At 39.6% G+C, this 16975-nt stretch overlaps 1 protein-coding gene across 1 annotated transcript; it reads right to left on the reverse strand.

Annotated features, from left to right (window-relative positions):
- Positions 1 to 14405: 14405 nt before the first annotated feature.
- LOC144702604 (protein HEADING DATE 3A-like) lies at positions 14406 to 16328 on the reverse strand. Its single transcript, XM_078574632.1, has 4 exons — positions 15982 to 16328; positions 15842 to 15903; positions 15549 to 15589; positions 14406 to 14831 (listed from the first exon to the last, which is right to left on the reverse strand). The coding sequence occupies exons 1-4, from the start codon at positions 16204 to 16206 to the stop codon at positions 14605 to 14607; spliced, it is 555 nt and encodes a 184-aa protein (XP_078430758.1). The 5' UTR covers positions 16207 to 16328; the 3' UTR covers positions 14406 to 14604.
- Between the last annotated feature and the right edge of the window lie 647 nt (positions 16329 to 16975).

A 16975-nucleotide genomic window follows, 5' to 3' on the forward strand; every position in this document is an offset into this window, starting at 1 on the left:
CGTCGATCATCTTGATCCCCTGCCCAATCTGCATCACTAAAGATACTAATCGAGAAGTTAAAAGTTTTGTGAATAAACAAACCGTGTAAAATTGTACCTTTAAGATATCTTAAGAGATGTTTTAAGAATTTACAGTCATTGCTGGTGGGACTGTGCATTTTTTGACATGCTTTGTTGACAGCAAAAGAAATATCAGGTCTAGTTAAGGTGAGGTATTGTAGAGAACCAACTATTTTCCTATAGAGTGTGGGATCTTCGAAAGGTTCAGAGGTAAGTGGAAGTTTTCCTAGGCTAGAAGGAGTATTGATTGGTTTTGAGTTTCCATATTGGAGCTCTGAAGAATCTGGTAAAGATACTTGGATTGCGATAACAGAACACCATCATCAGTAGGCAGTAGTTCAATTCCTAAGAAGTAGTGAGCGGGTCCCAAGTGTTTTATTGCAAATGAGTTTTGTAATTGCTGAACCAATGTACTAATTGTAGAGGTACAGGGAGAGATTACTAATATATCATCAACATATATTAAAACAAACACAGGTTTGGTGTCACATGTGCGAAAGAACAAGGATGTGTCGGTTTTGGAGCCAATAAACTTCAAAGAGGTGACAAACTGGGTCAATTTAGTGAACCATGCTCTAGGTGATTGTTTTAGACCATAGATTGATTTCTTAAGAAGGCACTCATGATTTGGGAAGTCCGGATTTTTAAATCCAGTAGGTTGGTCCATATAAATTCTTTCTAACAGGTCTCCATGCAAGAATGCATTGGACACATCTAGCGGGTGAATTGCCCAATTATTGCTAATGGCAATAGATAGCAGAAGTCGTATTGTTGTATGTTTTATAACTGGACTAAACGTTTCTGTAAATTCAAATCCTTCTTGTTGAGTGTATCCTTTAGTAACTAACCTAGCTTTGAAATTGTCAACATCACCATTTGGTTTATATTTCACTCTATAAACCCACTTGCACCCTATTACGTGCAGAGTAGAAGTCCTAGGAACAAGTTCCCATGTTTTATTTTGTAATAGAGCTTGCATTTCCTCATTCATAGCACGCATCCAATTAGCATTTTTGGATGCAGAGCTGTAGGAATGGGGTTCCTCAATCTTTGGCAAGTAAGTTGTAAGACATTGAGGCAAAGGATGCTTGATAGCAGTGAAGACTGGTCGATTTGATTTTGTATAGTCTTTAGTAGAATGATGATTGTTTTCCAAGTACAGTTCTTGAACGGGTCTTGTTTTCAACAGATCACCAGGTTCAGGCAAATAGTCTAAGGTAGACAGAATAGGTGTTTCAGCATCAGATGGATTATTTAGGTCGAATAACTAAATGGACTTTGAGCTGTGACATTGTTGCTCAGTCGATTTAGTACCTAAATTTTCTGATTGAGAATTATCAGATTTTGATTCTGTAGTAATGATGACAGAGTCATCATGGTTTGGAGGGAGAGATGAGTCAATGATTTGTTCTGAAGAAGTGTTGGGATTGGGTGGAGCATGAAAAGAGCCTAATAATCCATTATTTTCATTATTCATGACAATTTTATAAAAAGGAAAAGAATCTTCAAAAAATATAACATGGCGAGAGATGAAGAACTTACCTGTTTGGAGAGACTAACACCTATATCCAAGATGCAAGGTACTGTATCCAAGGAAGACACACTTTTCTGATCTGGGTTCAAGCTTGTGTTTGGCGTACGGTCTAAGGTATGGATAGCATAGACACCCAAATGTTTTCAAAATATTGTAATCAGGAGGAATTTTAAAGAGAATTTCATATGGAGATTTATTATTTAATATAGGAGTAGTTAGGCGATTTATTAGAAACGCAGTCGTTACAACCGCTTCATCCCAGAATTGCTTTGGCAATTTGGCTTGATGAAGAAGTGTGAGGGTTGTTTCTATTAAATGCCTGTGTTTTCGTTCTGCCGTACCATTTTGTTATGGAGTGTGTGCACAAGACACTCGATGAACAATGCCCTGAGTTTGAAGATAATTGTGTACAGATTGATATTCTCCTCCCCAATCAGATTGTAAGTATTTGATTTTCGAGTCAAATTGTCTTTCCACTTGTTTTTGAAATGTGATGAAAGTTTCCAAGAGATCACTTTTTGTTTTAAAGGCTAGAGCCAAACATATTTGCTACAGTCGTCAACAAAAACGACATAGTAGAGAAATCGTGAATGAGAAATCAAAGGAGCTGGGTCCCATAGATCAGAATGCATTATTTCAAGAATTTTAGCTGAGTGGCGAAAGGTGCTAGAAAATGGAAGTTTGTGTGATTTAGAGATATTACAAGAATTGCAAATGGATAGTTTTCTGGTGTGTAGGACTAGGAGACAATGTTTTTGAATCAAGGCCTTCAACGTCTTGAATTGGGGGTGTCCCAGTCTCTGATGCCAAGTGGCTTCAAAGTCTCTTTCCCCAAGCAAAGCAGTTTTGTGCTGAAGGTGATCCAGAAAATAGAGCCCATTCTTAGTTGGTCCTCTTAGTAGAATCTTGTTGGTGGCTTTGTCCTTCACAAGACAAAAGGAGTCATGAAATTCAACGAATACGTTATTATCAGAAGTTAATTTTTGAATTGATAGCAACTTTGGTTATTGATGGCACATGAATAATACTTTTTAGATAAAGAGTTTTTTCGCAAGTAGTAATTTTAGAATTTCCAATTGCAAGTATTTTCAAACCTGTTCCATTACCTATCTGGAGATGGTCGTTTCCTTGATAGGACTGAATTTGCTGCATGGAGTTCTGCTCGGCTGTGACATGGTGAGTGGTACCACTGTCTGGATACCATCCCTGTTGCTCTACTAAGTATGCTTGTGGATATTCTCCTGTTCTGACTTGATGCCTTGATGAATTTCCAGAAGATAATCTAATAAATTCTTGACATTCTCTGGCACGGTGACCATACTCGGAGCAGATCTGACACCTAGGTTGATAGCCTTGGCTCCTTCCTCTCCCCTGGTTCCTCCCTCGCTAGTTGTCATTTCTTGAGTTTCAACCCTGGTCTGTAGTGTTTCTTTGATAGCCATCATTTCTGGGTTGTCGGCCTTCATCCGCAGAGTATCTCTGATAATTCTGATGATTCTCATTTTTTGAGCTCCGTCCTTGATCATTATTCTTGTAGCTTTGTCGTTGAACTGAGTTTGCCATAAGAGGAAATCGATGGGAATTGCCTTTCCGGTAATGTATCAGATAATCGTCATGCGCCTTTAAGTTTATAATGATTTGCTCAAATCCCATGTGTTCAATGTTAGCATTAATGCTAATCACAAAGGATGAGTATTCTGGAGGGAGACCTCTTAGAAGAGTGTAAATCTTTGAAGGCTCGCTAACAGGATGACCCACAATTCTAACGATTCAATTATCGATCTGAAATGCTTGATATAATCTTCAATTGTCATTGTACCTTTAGCAATGTTGGAGAATTGCCTGTTTAATTCAAAAATTCTGGACTGACTCCTTCCAGCAAAGGTGCTTTCTAGAGTTTCCCAGATATCCCTTGCCGTTTTAGCCTTTGCAACACAGGGCAAGGTTTGCTCGGAGATGGTCGATTGAATGAAGCCAAGAATTTGCTGATACTCTCCACCAGCTTTCAAATTCTGGATTATCCACCGAATTTCCGTTTTGATCTGAAATTGACACAGGAGGCGGTGTCGTGTCGTTAATAAATCAATTCAGTCCATACACGTTTAGAAGAGGTTGGACAACGTTCTTCCACATCTGGTAATTGTTGGAATCAAGCTTGACTGGGACTTTGAGTCCAGGGGGGATACTAATAGGCACTTGTCCGAAACCCATTGTGCTTGACGGACTTGCAATCTGGGAGATGGCGACAGTAGAAGCGCGATTTTCTTCTCCCAATCTTGGACAATTTGGCTCTGATACCATGTTGAGATTCTGGATCTTGGAGACACGGAGAATAGAAGAGTAGTGAGAGGAGAAGAGAGAAGAAGAAGAAGTAGAGAGAGAAGTAGGAGAAGATCGTTGTTATTCCCTCAAAACTCAAATGTAACATCGGTTGAATATTTTTATAATACGTATAGATAGATTTAAGATAGAAATGTTTCCGTTGGATGATATATCCATTGTAACCGTTTACAAAGCATATATCAGTTTAAACTTCCGTTTAATCTGATCCGTTATAACAAGCAGGGTGCACTGATCGCGACCGTCGATCGGTGCGGTGTACCCCTTCTTATAACTTGTACCTTAAAATTTAATCTGATCCGTTATAACCCGATGGGTGCACCGATCGCTACAGTCGATCGGTATCGTGGGCCTCTTTTATAACAGATATATCTATGATATAATCTTGACCCTTATAACTATCTGATGTTGAATCCTAGCCGTCTATATTGAATCCTAATCTATATTGGAACTTATACTTAATCCTAACAGCTATCTTCTAACGAGTATATATTATTTCATTTTACTACCTAATCTTGTTTAAGTCCTAATGGTCGAGAGATCGCCAACTTTGCTTCGCTGACTCCATCCTCTGCATCCTTAACACCGCCCCTCAAGCGCAACGCCATCGGGAGGACGTTAAGCTTGGCTTTAAGCTGGTTGAATCTTGTTGCCGGAAGAAGCTTGGTCAATATGTCAGCTAACTGGCCGTTGCTTTTGTGAACCGAATGATGATTGCTTTTGTTGCAACCTGCTCTCTTCTGGTGAAAATCAATCTCCATGTGCTTTGTGCGTGCATGCAAGACTGGATTTGCAGCAAGGTAAGTAGCTCCAATGTTGTCGCACCACAGTGTTGGAGGTGTAGCCGTTGACAAGTTCAGTTCACGAAGGAGTGATTGAAGCCACAAGATTTCGGCTGTAGCGTTAGCTATGGCTTTATATTCAGCTCCCGTGCTACTATGGGCTGTTTCTTGGAGCTCTAGGAGATCAAATTTCGCCCAAGAAAGACCAAAAATCCTCCTGTAGATCGTCGATCATCTTGATCCCCTGCCCAATCTGCATCACTAAAGATACTAATCGAGAAGTTAAAAGTTTTGTGAATAAACAAACCGTGTAAAATTGTACCTTTAAGATATCTTAAGAGATGTTTTAAGAATTTACAGTCATTGCTGGTGGGACTGTGCATTTTTTGACATGCTTTGTTGACAGCAAAAGAAATATCAGGTCTAGTTAAGGTGAGGTATTGTAGAGAACCAACTATTTTCCTATAGAGTGTGGGATCTTCGAAAGGTTCAGAGGTAAGTGGAAGTTTTCCTAGGCTAGAAGGAGTATTGATTGGTTTTGAGTTTCCATATTGGAGCTCTGAAGAATCTGGTAAAGATACTTGGATTGCGATAACAGAACACCATCATCAGTAGGCAGTAGTTCAATTCCTAAGAAGTAGTGAGCGGGTCCCAAGTGTTTTATTGCAAATGAGTTTTGTAATTGCTGAACCAATGTACTAATTGTAGAGGTACAGGAGAGATTACTAATATATCATCAACATATATTAAAACAAACACAGGTTTGGTGTCACATGTGCGAAAGAACAAGGATGTGTCGGTTTTGGAGCCAATAAACTTCAAAGAGGTGACAAACTGGGTCAATTTAGTGAACCATGCTCTAGGTGATTGTTTTAGACCATAGATTGATTTCTTAAGAAGGCACTCATGATTTGGGAAGTCCGGATTTTTAAATCCAGTAGGTTGGTCCATATAAATTCTTTCTAACAGGTCTCCATGCAAGAATGCATTGGACACATCTAGCGGGTGAATTGCCCAATTATTGCTAATGGCAATAGATAGCAGAAGTCGTATTGTTGTATGTTTTATAACTGGACTAAACGTTTCTGTAAATTCAAATCCTTCTTGTTGAGTGTATCCTTTAGTAACTAACCTAGCTTTGAAATTGTCAACATCACCATTTGGTTTATATTTCACTCTATAAACCCACTTGCACCCTATTACGTGCAGAGTAGAAGTCCTAGGAACAAGTTCCCATGTTTTATTTTGTAATAGAGCTTGCATTTCCTCATTCATAGCACGCATCCAATTAGCATTTTTGGATGCAGAGCTGTAGGAATGGGGTTCCTCAATCTTTGGCAAGTAAGTTGTAAGACATTGAGGCAAAGGATGCTTGATAGCAGTGAAGACTGGTCGATTTGATTTTGTATAGTCTTTAGTAGAATGATGATTGTTTTCCAAGTACAGTTCTTGAACGGGTCTTGTTTTCAACAGATCACCAGGTTCAGGCAAATAGTCTAAGGTAGACAGAATAGGTGTTTCAGCATCAGATGGATTATTTAGGTCGAATAACTAAATGGACTTTGAGCTGTGACATTGTTGCTCAGTCGATTTAGTACCTAAATTTTCTGATTGAGAATTATCAGATTTTGATTCTGTAGTAATGATGACAGAGTCATCATGGTTTGGAGGGAGAGATGAGTCAATGATTTGTTCTGAAGAAGTGTTGGGATTGGGTGGAGCATGAAAAGAGCCTAATAATCCATTATTTTCATTATTCATGACAATTTTATAAAAAGGAAAAGAATCTTCAAAAAATATAACATGGCGAGAGATGAAGAACTTACCTGTTTGGAGAGACTAACACCTATATCCAAGATGCAAGGTACTGTATCCAAGGAAGACACACTTTTCTGATCTGGGTTCAAGCTTGTGTTTGGCGTACGGTCTAAGGTATGGATAGCATAGACACCCAAATGTTTTCAAAATATTGTAATCAGGAGGAATTTTAAAGAGAATTTCATATGGAGATTTATTATTTAATATAGGAGTAGTTAGGCGATTTATTAGAACGCAGTCGTTACAACCTTCATCCCAGAATTGCTTTGGCAATTTGGCTTGATGAAGAAGTGTGAGGGTTGTTTCTATTAAATGCCTGTGTTTTCGTTCTGCCGTACCATTTTGTTATGGAGTGTGTGCACAAGACACTCGATGAACAATGCCCTGAGTTTGAAGATAATTGTGTACAGATTGATATTCTCCTCCCCAATCAGATTGTAAGTATTTGATTTTCGAGTCAAATTGTCTTTCCACTTGTTTTTGAAATGTGATGAAAGTTTCCAAGAGATCACTTTTTGTTTTAAAGGCTAGAGCCAAACATATTTGCTACAGTCGTCAACAAAAACGACATAGTAGAGAAATCGTGAATGAGAAATCAAAGGAGCTGGGTCCCATAGATCAGAATGCATTATTTCAAGAATTTTAGCTGAGTGGCGAAAGGTGCTAGAAAATGGAAGTTTGTGTGATTTAGAGATATTACAAGAATTGCAAATGGATAGTTTTCTGGTGTGTAGGACTAGGAGACAATGTTTTTGAATCAAGGCCTTCAACGTCTTGAATTGGGGGTGTCCCAGTCTCTGATGCCAAGTGGCTTCAAAGTCTCTTTCCCCAACGCAAGCAGTTTTGTGCTGAAGGTGATCCAGAAAATAGAGCCCATTCTTAGTTGGTCCTCTTAGTAGAATCTTGTTGGTGGCTTTGTCCTTCACAAGACAAAAGGAGTCATGAAATTCAACGAATACGTTATTATCAGAAGTTAATTTTTGAATTGATAGCAACTTTGGTTATTGATGGCACATGAATAATACTTTTTAGATAAAGAGTTTTTTCGCAAGTAGTAATTTTAGAATTTCCAATTGCAAGTATTTTCAAACCTGTTCCATTACCTATCTGGAGATGGTCGTTTCCTTGATAGGACTGAATTTGCTGCATGGAGTTCTGCTCGGCTGTGACATGGTGAGTGGTACCACTGTCTGGATACCATCCCTGTTGCTCTACTAAGTATGCTTGTGGATATTCTCCTGTTCTGACTTGATGCCTTGATGAATTTCCAGAAGATAATCTAATAAATTCTTGACATTCTCTGGCACGGTGACCATACTCGGAGCAGATCTGACACCTAGGTTGATAGCCTTGGCTCCTTCCTCTCCCCTGGTTCCTCCCTCGCTAGTTGTCATTTCTTGAGTTTCAACCCTGGTCTGTAGTGTTTCTTTGATAGCCATCATTTCTGGGTTGTCGGCCTTCATCCGCAGAGTATCTCTGATAATTCTGATGATTCTCATTTTTTGAGCTCCGTCCTTGATCATTATTCTTGTAGCTTTGTCGTTGAACTGAGTTTGCCATAAGAGGAAATCGATGGGAATTGCCTTTCCGGTAATGTATCAGATAATCGTCATGCGCCTTTAAGTTTATAATGATTTGCTCAAATCCCATGTGTTCAATGTTAGCATTAATGCTAATCACAAAGGATGAGTATTCTGGAGGGAGACCTCTTAGAAGAGTGTAAATCTTTGAAGGCTCGCTAACAGGATGACCCACAATTCTAACGATTCAATTATCGATCTGAAATGCTTGATATAATCTTCAATTGTCATTGTACCTTTAGCAATGTTGGAGAATTGCCTGTTTAATTCAAAAATTCTGGACTGACTCCTTCCAGCAAAGGTGCTTTCTAGAGTTTCCCAGATATCCCTTGCCGTTTTAGCCTTTGCAACACAGGGCAAGGTTTGCTCGGAGATGGTCGATTGAATGAAGCCAAGAATTTGCTGATACTCTCCACCAGCTTTCAAATTCTGGATTATCCACCGAATTTCCGTTTTGATCTGAAATTGACACAGGAGGCGGTGTCGTGTCGTTAATAAATCAATTCAGTCCATACACGTTTAGAAGAGGTTGGACAACGTTCTTCCACATCTGGTAATTGTTGGAATCAAGCTGGGACTTTGAGTCCAGGGGGGATACTAATAGGCACTTGTCCGAAACCCATTGTGCTTGACGGACTTGCAATCTGGGAGATGGCGACAGTAGAAGCGCGATTTTCTTCTCCCAATCTTGGACAATTTGGCTCTGATACCATGTTGAGATTCCAGATCTTGGAGACACGGAGAATAGAAGAGTAGTGAGAGGAGAAGAGAGAAGAAGAAGAAGTAGAGAGAGAAGTAGGAGAAGATCGTTGTTATTCCCTCAAAACTCAAATGTAACATCGGTTGAATATTTTTATAATACGTATAGATAGATTTAAGATAGAAATGTTTCCGTTGGATGATATATCCATTGTAACCGTTTACAAAGCATATATCAGTTTAAACTTCCGTTTAATCTGATCCGTTATAACAAGCAGGGTGCACTGATCGCGACCGTCGATCGGTGCGGTGTACCCCTTCTTATAACTTGTACCTTAAAATTTAATCTGATCCGTTATAACCCGATGGGTGCACCGATCGCTTCTGATCGATCGGTATCGTGGCCTCTTTTATAACAGATATATCTATGATATAATCTTGACCCTTATAACTATCTGATGTTGAATCCTAGCCGTCTATATTGAATCCTAATCTATATTGGAACTTATACTTAATCCTAACAGCTATCTTCTAACGAGTATATATTATTTCATTTTACTACCTAATCTTGTTTAAGTCCTAATGGTCGAGAGATCGCCAACTTTGCTTCGCTGACTCCATCCTCTGCATCCTTAACACCGCCCCTCAAGCGCAACGCCATCGGGAGGGCGTTAAGCTTGGCCTTAAGCTGGTTGAATCTTGTTGCCGGAAGAAGCTTGGTCAATATGTCAGCTAACTGGCCGTTGCTTTTGTGAACCGAATGATGATTGCTTTTGTTGCAACCTGCTCTCTTACAGTGAAAATCAATCTCCATGTGCTTTGTGCGTGCATGCAAGACTGGATTTGCAGCAAGGTAAGTAGCTCCAATGTTGTCGCACCACAGTGTGGGAGGTGTAGCCGGTGACAAGTTCAGTGCACGAAGGGGTGATTGAAGCCACAAGAGTTCGGCTGTAGCGTTAGCTATGGCTTTATATTCAGCTCCGTGCTACTATGGGCTGTTTCTTGGAGCTCTAGGAGATCAAATTTACCAAGAAAGACCAAAAATCCTCCTGTAGATCGTCGATCTTCTTGATCCCCTGCCCAATCTGCATTACTAAAGATACTAATCGAGAAGTTAAAAGTTTTGTGAATAAACAAACCGTGTAAAATTGTACCTTTAAGATATCTTAAGAGATGTTTTAAGAATTTACAGTCATTGCTGGTGGGACTGTGCATTTTTTGACATGCTTTGTTGACAGCAAAAGAAATATCAGGTCTAGTTAAGGTGAGGTATTGTAGAGAACCAACTATTTTCCTATAGAGTGTGGGATCTTCGAAAGGTTCAGAGGTAAGTGGAAGTTTTCCTAGGCTAGAAGGAGTATTGATTGGTTTTGAGTTTCCATATTGGAGCTCTGAAGAATCTGGTAAAGATACTTGGATTGCGATAACAGAACACCATCATCAGTAGGCAGTAGTTCAATTCCTAAGAAGTAGTGAGCGGGTCCCAAGTGTTTTATTGCAAATGAGTTTTGTAATTGCTGAACCAATGTACTAATTGTAGAGGTACAGGGAGAGATTACTAATATATCATCAACATATATTAAAACAAACACAGGTTTGGTGTCACATGTGCGAAAGAACAAGGATGTGTCGGTTTTGGAGCCAATAAACTTCAAAGAGGTGACAAACTGGGTCAATTTAGTGAACCATGCTCTAGGTGATTGTTTTAGACCATAGATTGATTTCTTAAGAAGGCACTCATGATTTGGGAAGTCCGGATTTTTAAATCCAGTAGGTTGGTCCATATAAATTCTTTCTAACAGGTCTCCATGCAAGAATGCATTGGACACATCTAGCGGGTGAATTGCCCAATTATTGCTAATGGCAATAGATAGCAGAAGTCGTATTGTTGTATGTTTTATAACTGGACTAAACGTTTCTGTAAATTCAAATCCTTCTTGTTGAGTGTATCCTTTAGTAACTAACCTAGCTTTGAAATTGTCAACATCACCATTTGGTTTATATTTCACTCTATAAACCCACTTGCACCCTATTACGTGCAGAGTAGAAGTCCTAGGAACAAGTTCCCATGTTTTATTTTGTAATAGAGCTTGCATTTCCTCATTCATAGCACGCATCCAATTAGCATTTTTGGATGCAGAGCTGTAGGAATGGGGTTCCTCAATCTTTGGCAAGTAAGTTGTAAGACATTGAGGCAAAGGATGCTTGATAGCAGTGAAGACTGGTCGATTTGATTTTGTATAGTCTTTAGTAGAATGATGATTGTTTTCCAAGTACAGTTCTTGAGGGTCTTGTTTTCAACAGATCACCAGGTTCAGGCAAATAGTCTAAGGTAGACAGAATAGGTGTTTCAGCATCAGATGGATTATTTAGGTCGAATAACTAAATGGACTTTGAGCTGTGACATTGTTGCTCAGTCGATTTAGTACCTAAATTTTCTGATTGAGAATTATCAGATTTTGATTCTGTAGTAATGATGACAGAGTCATCATGGTTTGGAGGAGAGATGAGTCAATGATTTGTTCTGAAGAAGTGTTGGGATTGGGTGGAGCATGAAAAGAGCCTAATAATCCATTATTTTCATTATTCATGACAATTTTATAAAAAGGAAAAGAATCTTCAAAAAATATAACATGGCGAGAGATGAAGAACTTACCTGTTTGGAGAGACTAACACCTATATCCAAGATGCAAGGTACTGTATCCAAGGAAGACACACTTTTCTGATCTGGGTTCAAGCTTGTGTTTGGCGTACGGTCTAAGGTATGGATAGCATAGACACCCAAATGTTTTCAAAATATTGTAATCAGGAGGAATTTTAAAGAGAATTTCATATGGAGATTTATTATTTAATATAGGAGTAGTTAGGCGATTTATTAGAAACGCAGTCGTTACAACCGCTTCATCCCAGAATTGCTTTGGCAATTTGGCTTGATGAAGAAGTGTGAGGGTTGTTTCTATTAAATGCCTGTGTTTTCGTTCTGCCGTACCATTTTGTTATGGAGTGTGTGCACAAGACACTCGATGAACAATGCCCTGAGTTTGAAGATAATTGTGTACAGATTGATATTCTCCTCCCCAATCAGATTGTAAGTATTTGATTTTGAGTCAAATTGTCTTTCCACTTGTTTTGAAATGTGATGAAAGTTTCCAAGAGATCACTTTTTGTTTTAAAGGCTAGAGCCAAACATATTTGCTACAGTCGTCAACAAAAACGACATAGTAGAGAAATCGTGAATGAGAAATCAAAGGAGCTGGGTCCCATAGATCAGAATGCATTATTTCAAGAATTTTAGCTGAGTGGCGAAAGGTGCTAGAAAATGGAAGTTTGTGTGATTTAGAGATATTACAAGAATTGCAAATGGATAGTTTTCTGGTGTGTAGGACTAGGAGACAATGTTTTTGAATCAAGGCCTTCAACGTCTTGAATTGGGGGTGTCCCAGTCTCTGATGCCAAGTGGCTTCAAAGTCTCTTTCCCCAACGCAAGCAGTTTTGTGCTGAAGGTGATCCAGAAAATAGAGCCCATTCTTAGTTGGTCCTCTTAGTAGAATCTTGTTGGTGGCTTTGTCCTTCACAAGACAAAAGGAGTCATGAAATTCAACGAATACGTTATTATCAGAAGTTAATTTTTGAATTGATAGCAACTTTGGTTATTGATGGCACATGAATAATACTTTTTAGATAAAGAGTTTTTTCGCAAGTAGTAATTTTAGAATTTCCAATTGCAAGTATTTTCAAACCTGTTCCATTACCTATCTGGAGATGGTCGTTTCCTTGATAGGACTGAATTTGCTGCATGGAGTTCTGCTCGGCTGTGACATGGTGAGTGGTACCACTGTCTGGATACCATCCCTGTTGCTCTACTAAGTATGCTTGTGGATATTCTCCTGTTCTGACTTGATGCCTTGATGAATTTCCAGAAGATAATCTAATAAATTCTTGACATTCTCTGGCACGGTGACCATACTCGGAGCAGATCTGACACCTAGGTTGATAGCCTTGGCTCCTTCCTCTCCCCTGGTTCCTCCCTCGCTAGTTGTCATTTCTTGAGTTTCAACCCTGGTCTGTAGTGTTTCTTTGATAGCCATCATTTCTGGGTTGTCGGCCTTCATCCATGAGTATCTCTGATAATTCTGATGATTCTCATTTTTTGAGCTCCGTCCTTGATCATTATTCTTGTAGCTTTGTCGTTGAACTGAGTTTGCCATAAGAGGAAATCGATGGGAATTGCCTTTCCGGTAATGTATCAGATAATCGTCATGCGCCTTTAAGTTTATAATGATTTGCTCAAATCCCATGTGTTCAATGTTAGCATTAATGCTAATCACAAAGGATGAGTATTCTGGAGGGAGACCTCTTAGAAGAGTGTAAATCTTTGAAGGCTCGCTAACAGGATGACCCACAATTCTAACGATTCAATTATCGATCTGAAATGCTTGATATAATCTTCAATTGTCATTGTACCTTTAGCAATGTTGGAGAATTGCCTGTTTAATTCAAAAATTCTGGACTGACTCCTTCCAGCAAAGGTGCTTTCTAGAGTTTCCCAGATATCCCTTGCCGTTTTAGCCTTTGCAACACAGGGCAAGGTTTGCTCGGAGATGGTCGATTGAATGAAGCCAAGAATTTGCTGATACTCTCCACCAGCTTTCAAATTCTGGATTATCCACCGAATTTCCGTTTTGATCTGAAATTGACACAGGAGGCGGTGTCGTGTCGTTAATAAATCAATTCAGTCCATACACGTTTAGAAGAGGTTGGACAACGTTCTTCCACATCTGGTAATTGTTGGAATCAAGCTTGACTGGGACTTTGAGTCCAGGGGGGATACTAATAGGCACTTGTCCGAAACCCATTGTGCTTGACGGACTTGCAATCTGGGAGATGGCGACAGTAGAAGCGCGATTTTCTTCTCCCAATCTTGGACAATTTGGCTCTGATACCATGTTGAGATTCCAGATCTTGGAGACACGGAGAATAGAAGAGTAGTGAGAGGAGAAGAGAGAAGAAGAAGAAGTAGAGAGAGAAGTAGGAGAAGATCGTTGTTATTCCCTCAAAACTCAAATGTAACATCGGTTGAATATTTTTATAATACGTATAGATAGATTTAAGATAGAAATGTTTCCGTTGGATGATATATCCATTGTAACCGTTTACAAAGCATATATCAGTTTAAACTTCCGTTTAATCTGATCCGTTATAACAAGCAGGGTGCACCGATCGCGACCGTCGATCGGTGCGGTGTACCCCTTCTTATAACTTGTACCTTAAAATTTAATCTGATCCGTTATAACCCGATGGGTGCACCGATCGCTACAGTCGATCGGTATCGTGGTCCTCTTTTATAACAGATATATCTATGATTTAATCCTGACCCTTATAACTATCTGATGTTGAGTCCTAGCCGTCTATATTGAATCCTAATCTATATTGGAACTTATACTTAATCCTAACGGCTATCCTCTAACGAGTATATATTATTTCATTTTACTACCTAATCTTGTTTAAGTCCTAATGGTTGAGAGATCGCCAAGTTTGCTTCGCTGACTCCATCCGCTTCATCCTTAACAGCAAAGACACATTTTTCTTCTCAATGATACTTTTGGTTTATTCAGTGGGTACGTTTCTTGACAGGGATTTGTGACTGGTACGTACACTGAAACCAAGGATACAGCGCATACTATTTTAAAAAGCAGTGAGGCCACGTTCACTCTTTGAAACTCCATCCTCTTATGAATCTTGCAGAACACGGAGATTGAATTGACATTTCGTGGCCGAGTTGCATGTCCCTCTAGAGGAAACGCCTTCCTCCGGATCCCCCTTCCCGCTGGCAGTTGAAGTAGAGTGCGGCAACCGGTGACCCAAGGTTGAATTCGCGAGAGAATTCAGTGGTTTTGAAATTATGTCGGGAAACTGGCGGGCGAACCGTGTTTCTTCCCTGTTGCTGAAACAATGCAAAGACTAGCCGATGGATTCCCGCCCTGGGTTCTGGGCTTTCATAGGAGACAATATCTCTTCCTGGATGGATTAGAGGAAGTGACTTACTGTTAAGTTTGGTGTCATAAAATGAACTCGACTTCGTTAGTACGGGGAACATCGTCGAAGGGACAGAGGAAATTACTATTCTAATTAGTTTCTTGTACTGAATTTTGTTTATTTTATAGTGGTACGTAATAAAGAGATCGATAGGAAGAAGATGTTTTGACAGAAATGTATTTTTTTAATATTCAAAATCTCAATATTAATTCATAGAAAGTAGCAGGATAGTTTAATGATTCAGAAACATGTATATTTGTCGATGACTATACGATTATATAGACGAAAAGATATACACATTGTTTGAACCATATTTTGGCTAGTGACTAGATAGATTGAAACGCATACACAGATAGGTAGAAAGAGTGACAGACGGAAAGAAATGACGATACACAAGGAAATATATAAAGAGATCGAGAGAAAGACAGCGCGATAGATAAGAAAAAGTTCATATTATAGAGTGAGAGGCGAACGAAAAGAAAATTTGTTTTGTAAAAGCCGTGGTTGCTCGTCTAATATCGTATACGTAGGATCATCTATTTCCGATTAAATATATATTTAAATGATGAAATATTTCTTTTATTTTTGTTCTTAACGAGTAACGTGGCAACCGAAAGAAACATATGTATGTATATGTTATATATTCCGCATAAAGTGAACGAACAGCGCGAAAAAATGGTTAAGAACCTTGCGACGTACCAAACTCAGCAGTCGTGGTTGCGGGAATGTCCACAACTAGCCTGCAGACAAATGACTTCCACGATTAAAAACAAACGATCCTTGCGTCACATACTAATCCAATATAAAATAGTAACTAAAGCTTCATCGAGTTGTATTGAACTCACGCTGTCGAGTCCCAGGTATCCAAAGAAGAAATTATATGGGGATATTGGAAAAATGAGCAGATTAGGCTCTACTACACGTTCAAAAGGCTACACTTTCAGTATGCCCTTGTCTCAGCTTCGTATCCCAGCGTTCAATGACAGCCTTACCAATGGAGGTACTCTCTAAGCGTCGGATTGCTTGGGCTTGGTGCGTCCGGATCGACCAGTACCTTAGCCGCACATGAATAGACAATCATAAGAGGACATCAACTGTAAAACCGTACGTGGAGATCCTGCGAGAAACTTACAAGAGTATAAAATGTTCTCATGTCGTCACCACCGACCTCAACTCGAGGGCGTTGGGCAACTGCTGAAGGCTTGAAGCTGATTCCGTTGATGGCAAATTTAGTGTACTGAACCCTTAGAAAAACTGATCCCATAAATGGACTTAGCACCTCGCCGACAACGCGGCTAAGTTTCAAAGGATCTTGATCTGTAACCTCTCCATTCCCCGTACGAGAACGCATCCACATATCGCTACCCGTTCGTTCCTTGCCGGCCTTCTATAAAGCCAGTGGAACGGCGTAGCACTTTCCCGAAGCAAAAATGTTATCACTGGTTTCAGCTTGCGCTTCTTGTTTTTCCACGAAGTAAGAAGAGAATTTATAGGCAACAGATCATGACCATCCAAGAATTTTTAAAAAGGCTTTCATAAGTTATCCAAAAATGCGAACCAGATTAAGGGACTAAAAGGAGTTTCAACTAATAGACAGACTCTAAGAGTGGACGCGTTTTGAGCTTAAAATAATCGGGTAGATTTTATTGGAAGCCGGGAGCCCCCTGTCAGTCCTAAAGGGAAAGAGAACTCTCGGAGACAGACGTAATCAGATTATTCATCGGTGGTAACGTTTCGGAATCCGGCTGTAGGAATGAAAAATATATATATTTCATCCATGTCACGTGAGCGCCATGATATGCCATTAGTTTCAGGGAGGAATCTACCAGCTTAAGACAATTGGATAGGTTTTGCTGGAAGCCGGGAGCTTAAAACAATTGGCTACGTTTTATTGGAAGCCAGAAGCTCCCTGTCAGTCCTTGACAGGAAGAGAACTCTTGAAGACGGGGTAATCCGATAATTCATCGGGGGTAACGTTTGGGAACCCCGCTTTGTGAATGAAAAATAGATATTTCAACCATGTCGGGTTAGCACCATCATATGTCCTCATTTCAGGGAGGAATCTACCAGCAGCATCCATGTCAGGATACTTACGTGAATCGTCTGCTTAGAGTTACTAGAACAGT

This window comes from Wolffia australiana, chromosome 4 (assembly GCF_029677425.1).
Source record: "Wolffia australiana isolate 7733 chromosome 4, ASM2967742v1".
NCBI lineage: Eukaryota > Viridiplantae > Streptophyta > Magnoliopsida > Alismatales > Araceae > Wolffia > Wolffia australiana.

Bases quoted from the DNA above. Each gene is read 5' to 3' on its own strand.
- LOC144702604 (XM_078574632.1), bottom strand. From the start codon at position 16,206: ATGTGGATGCGTTCTCGTACGGGGAATGGAGAGGTTACAGATCAAGAT. The intron at 15,904-15,981 runs GTAAGTTTCTCG...TGTGCGGCTAAG, and splicing joins TGAGAACATTTTATACTCTT to GTACTGGTCGATCCGGACGC. The intron at 14,832-15,548 runs GTACGTCGCAAG...TAATCCATCCAG, and splicing joins AACCACGACTGCTGAGTTTG to GAAGAGATATTGTCTCCTAT.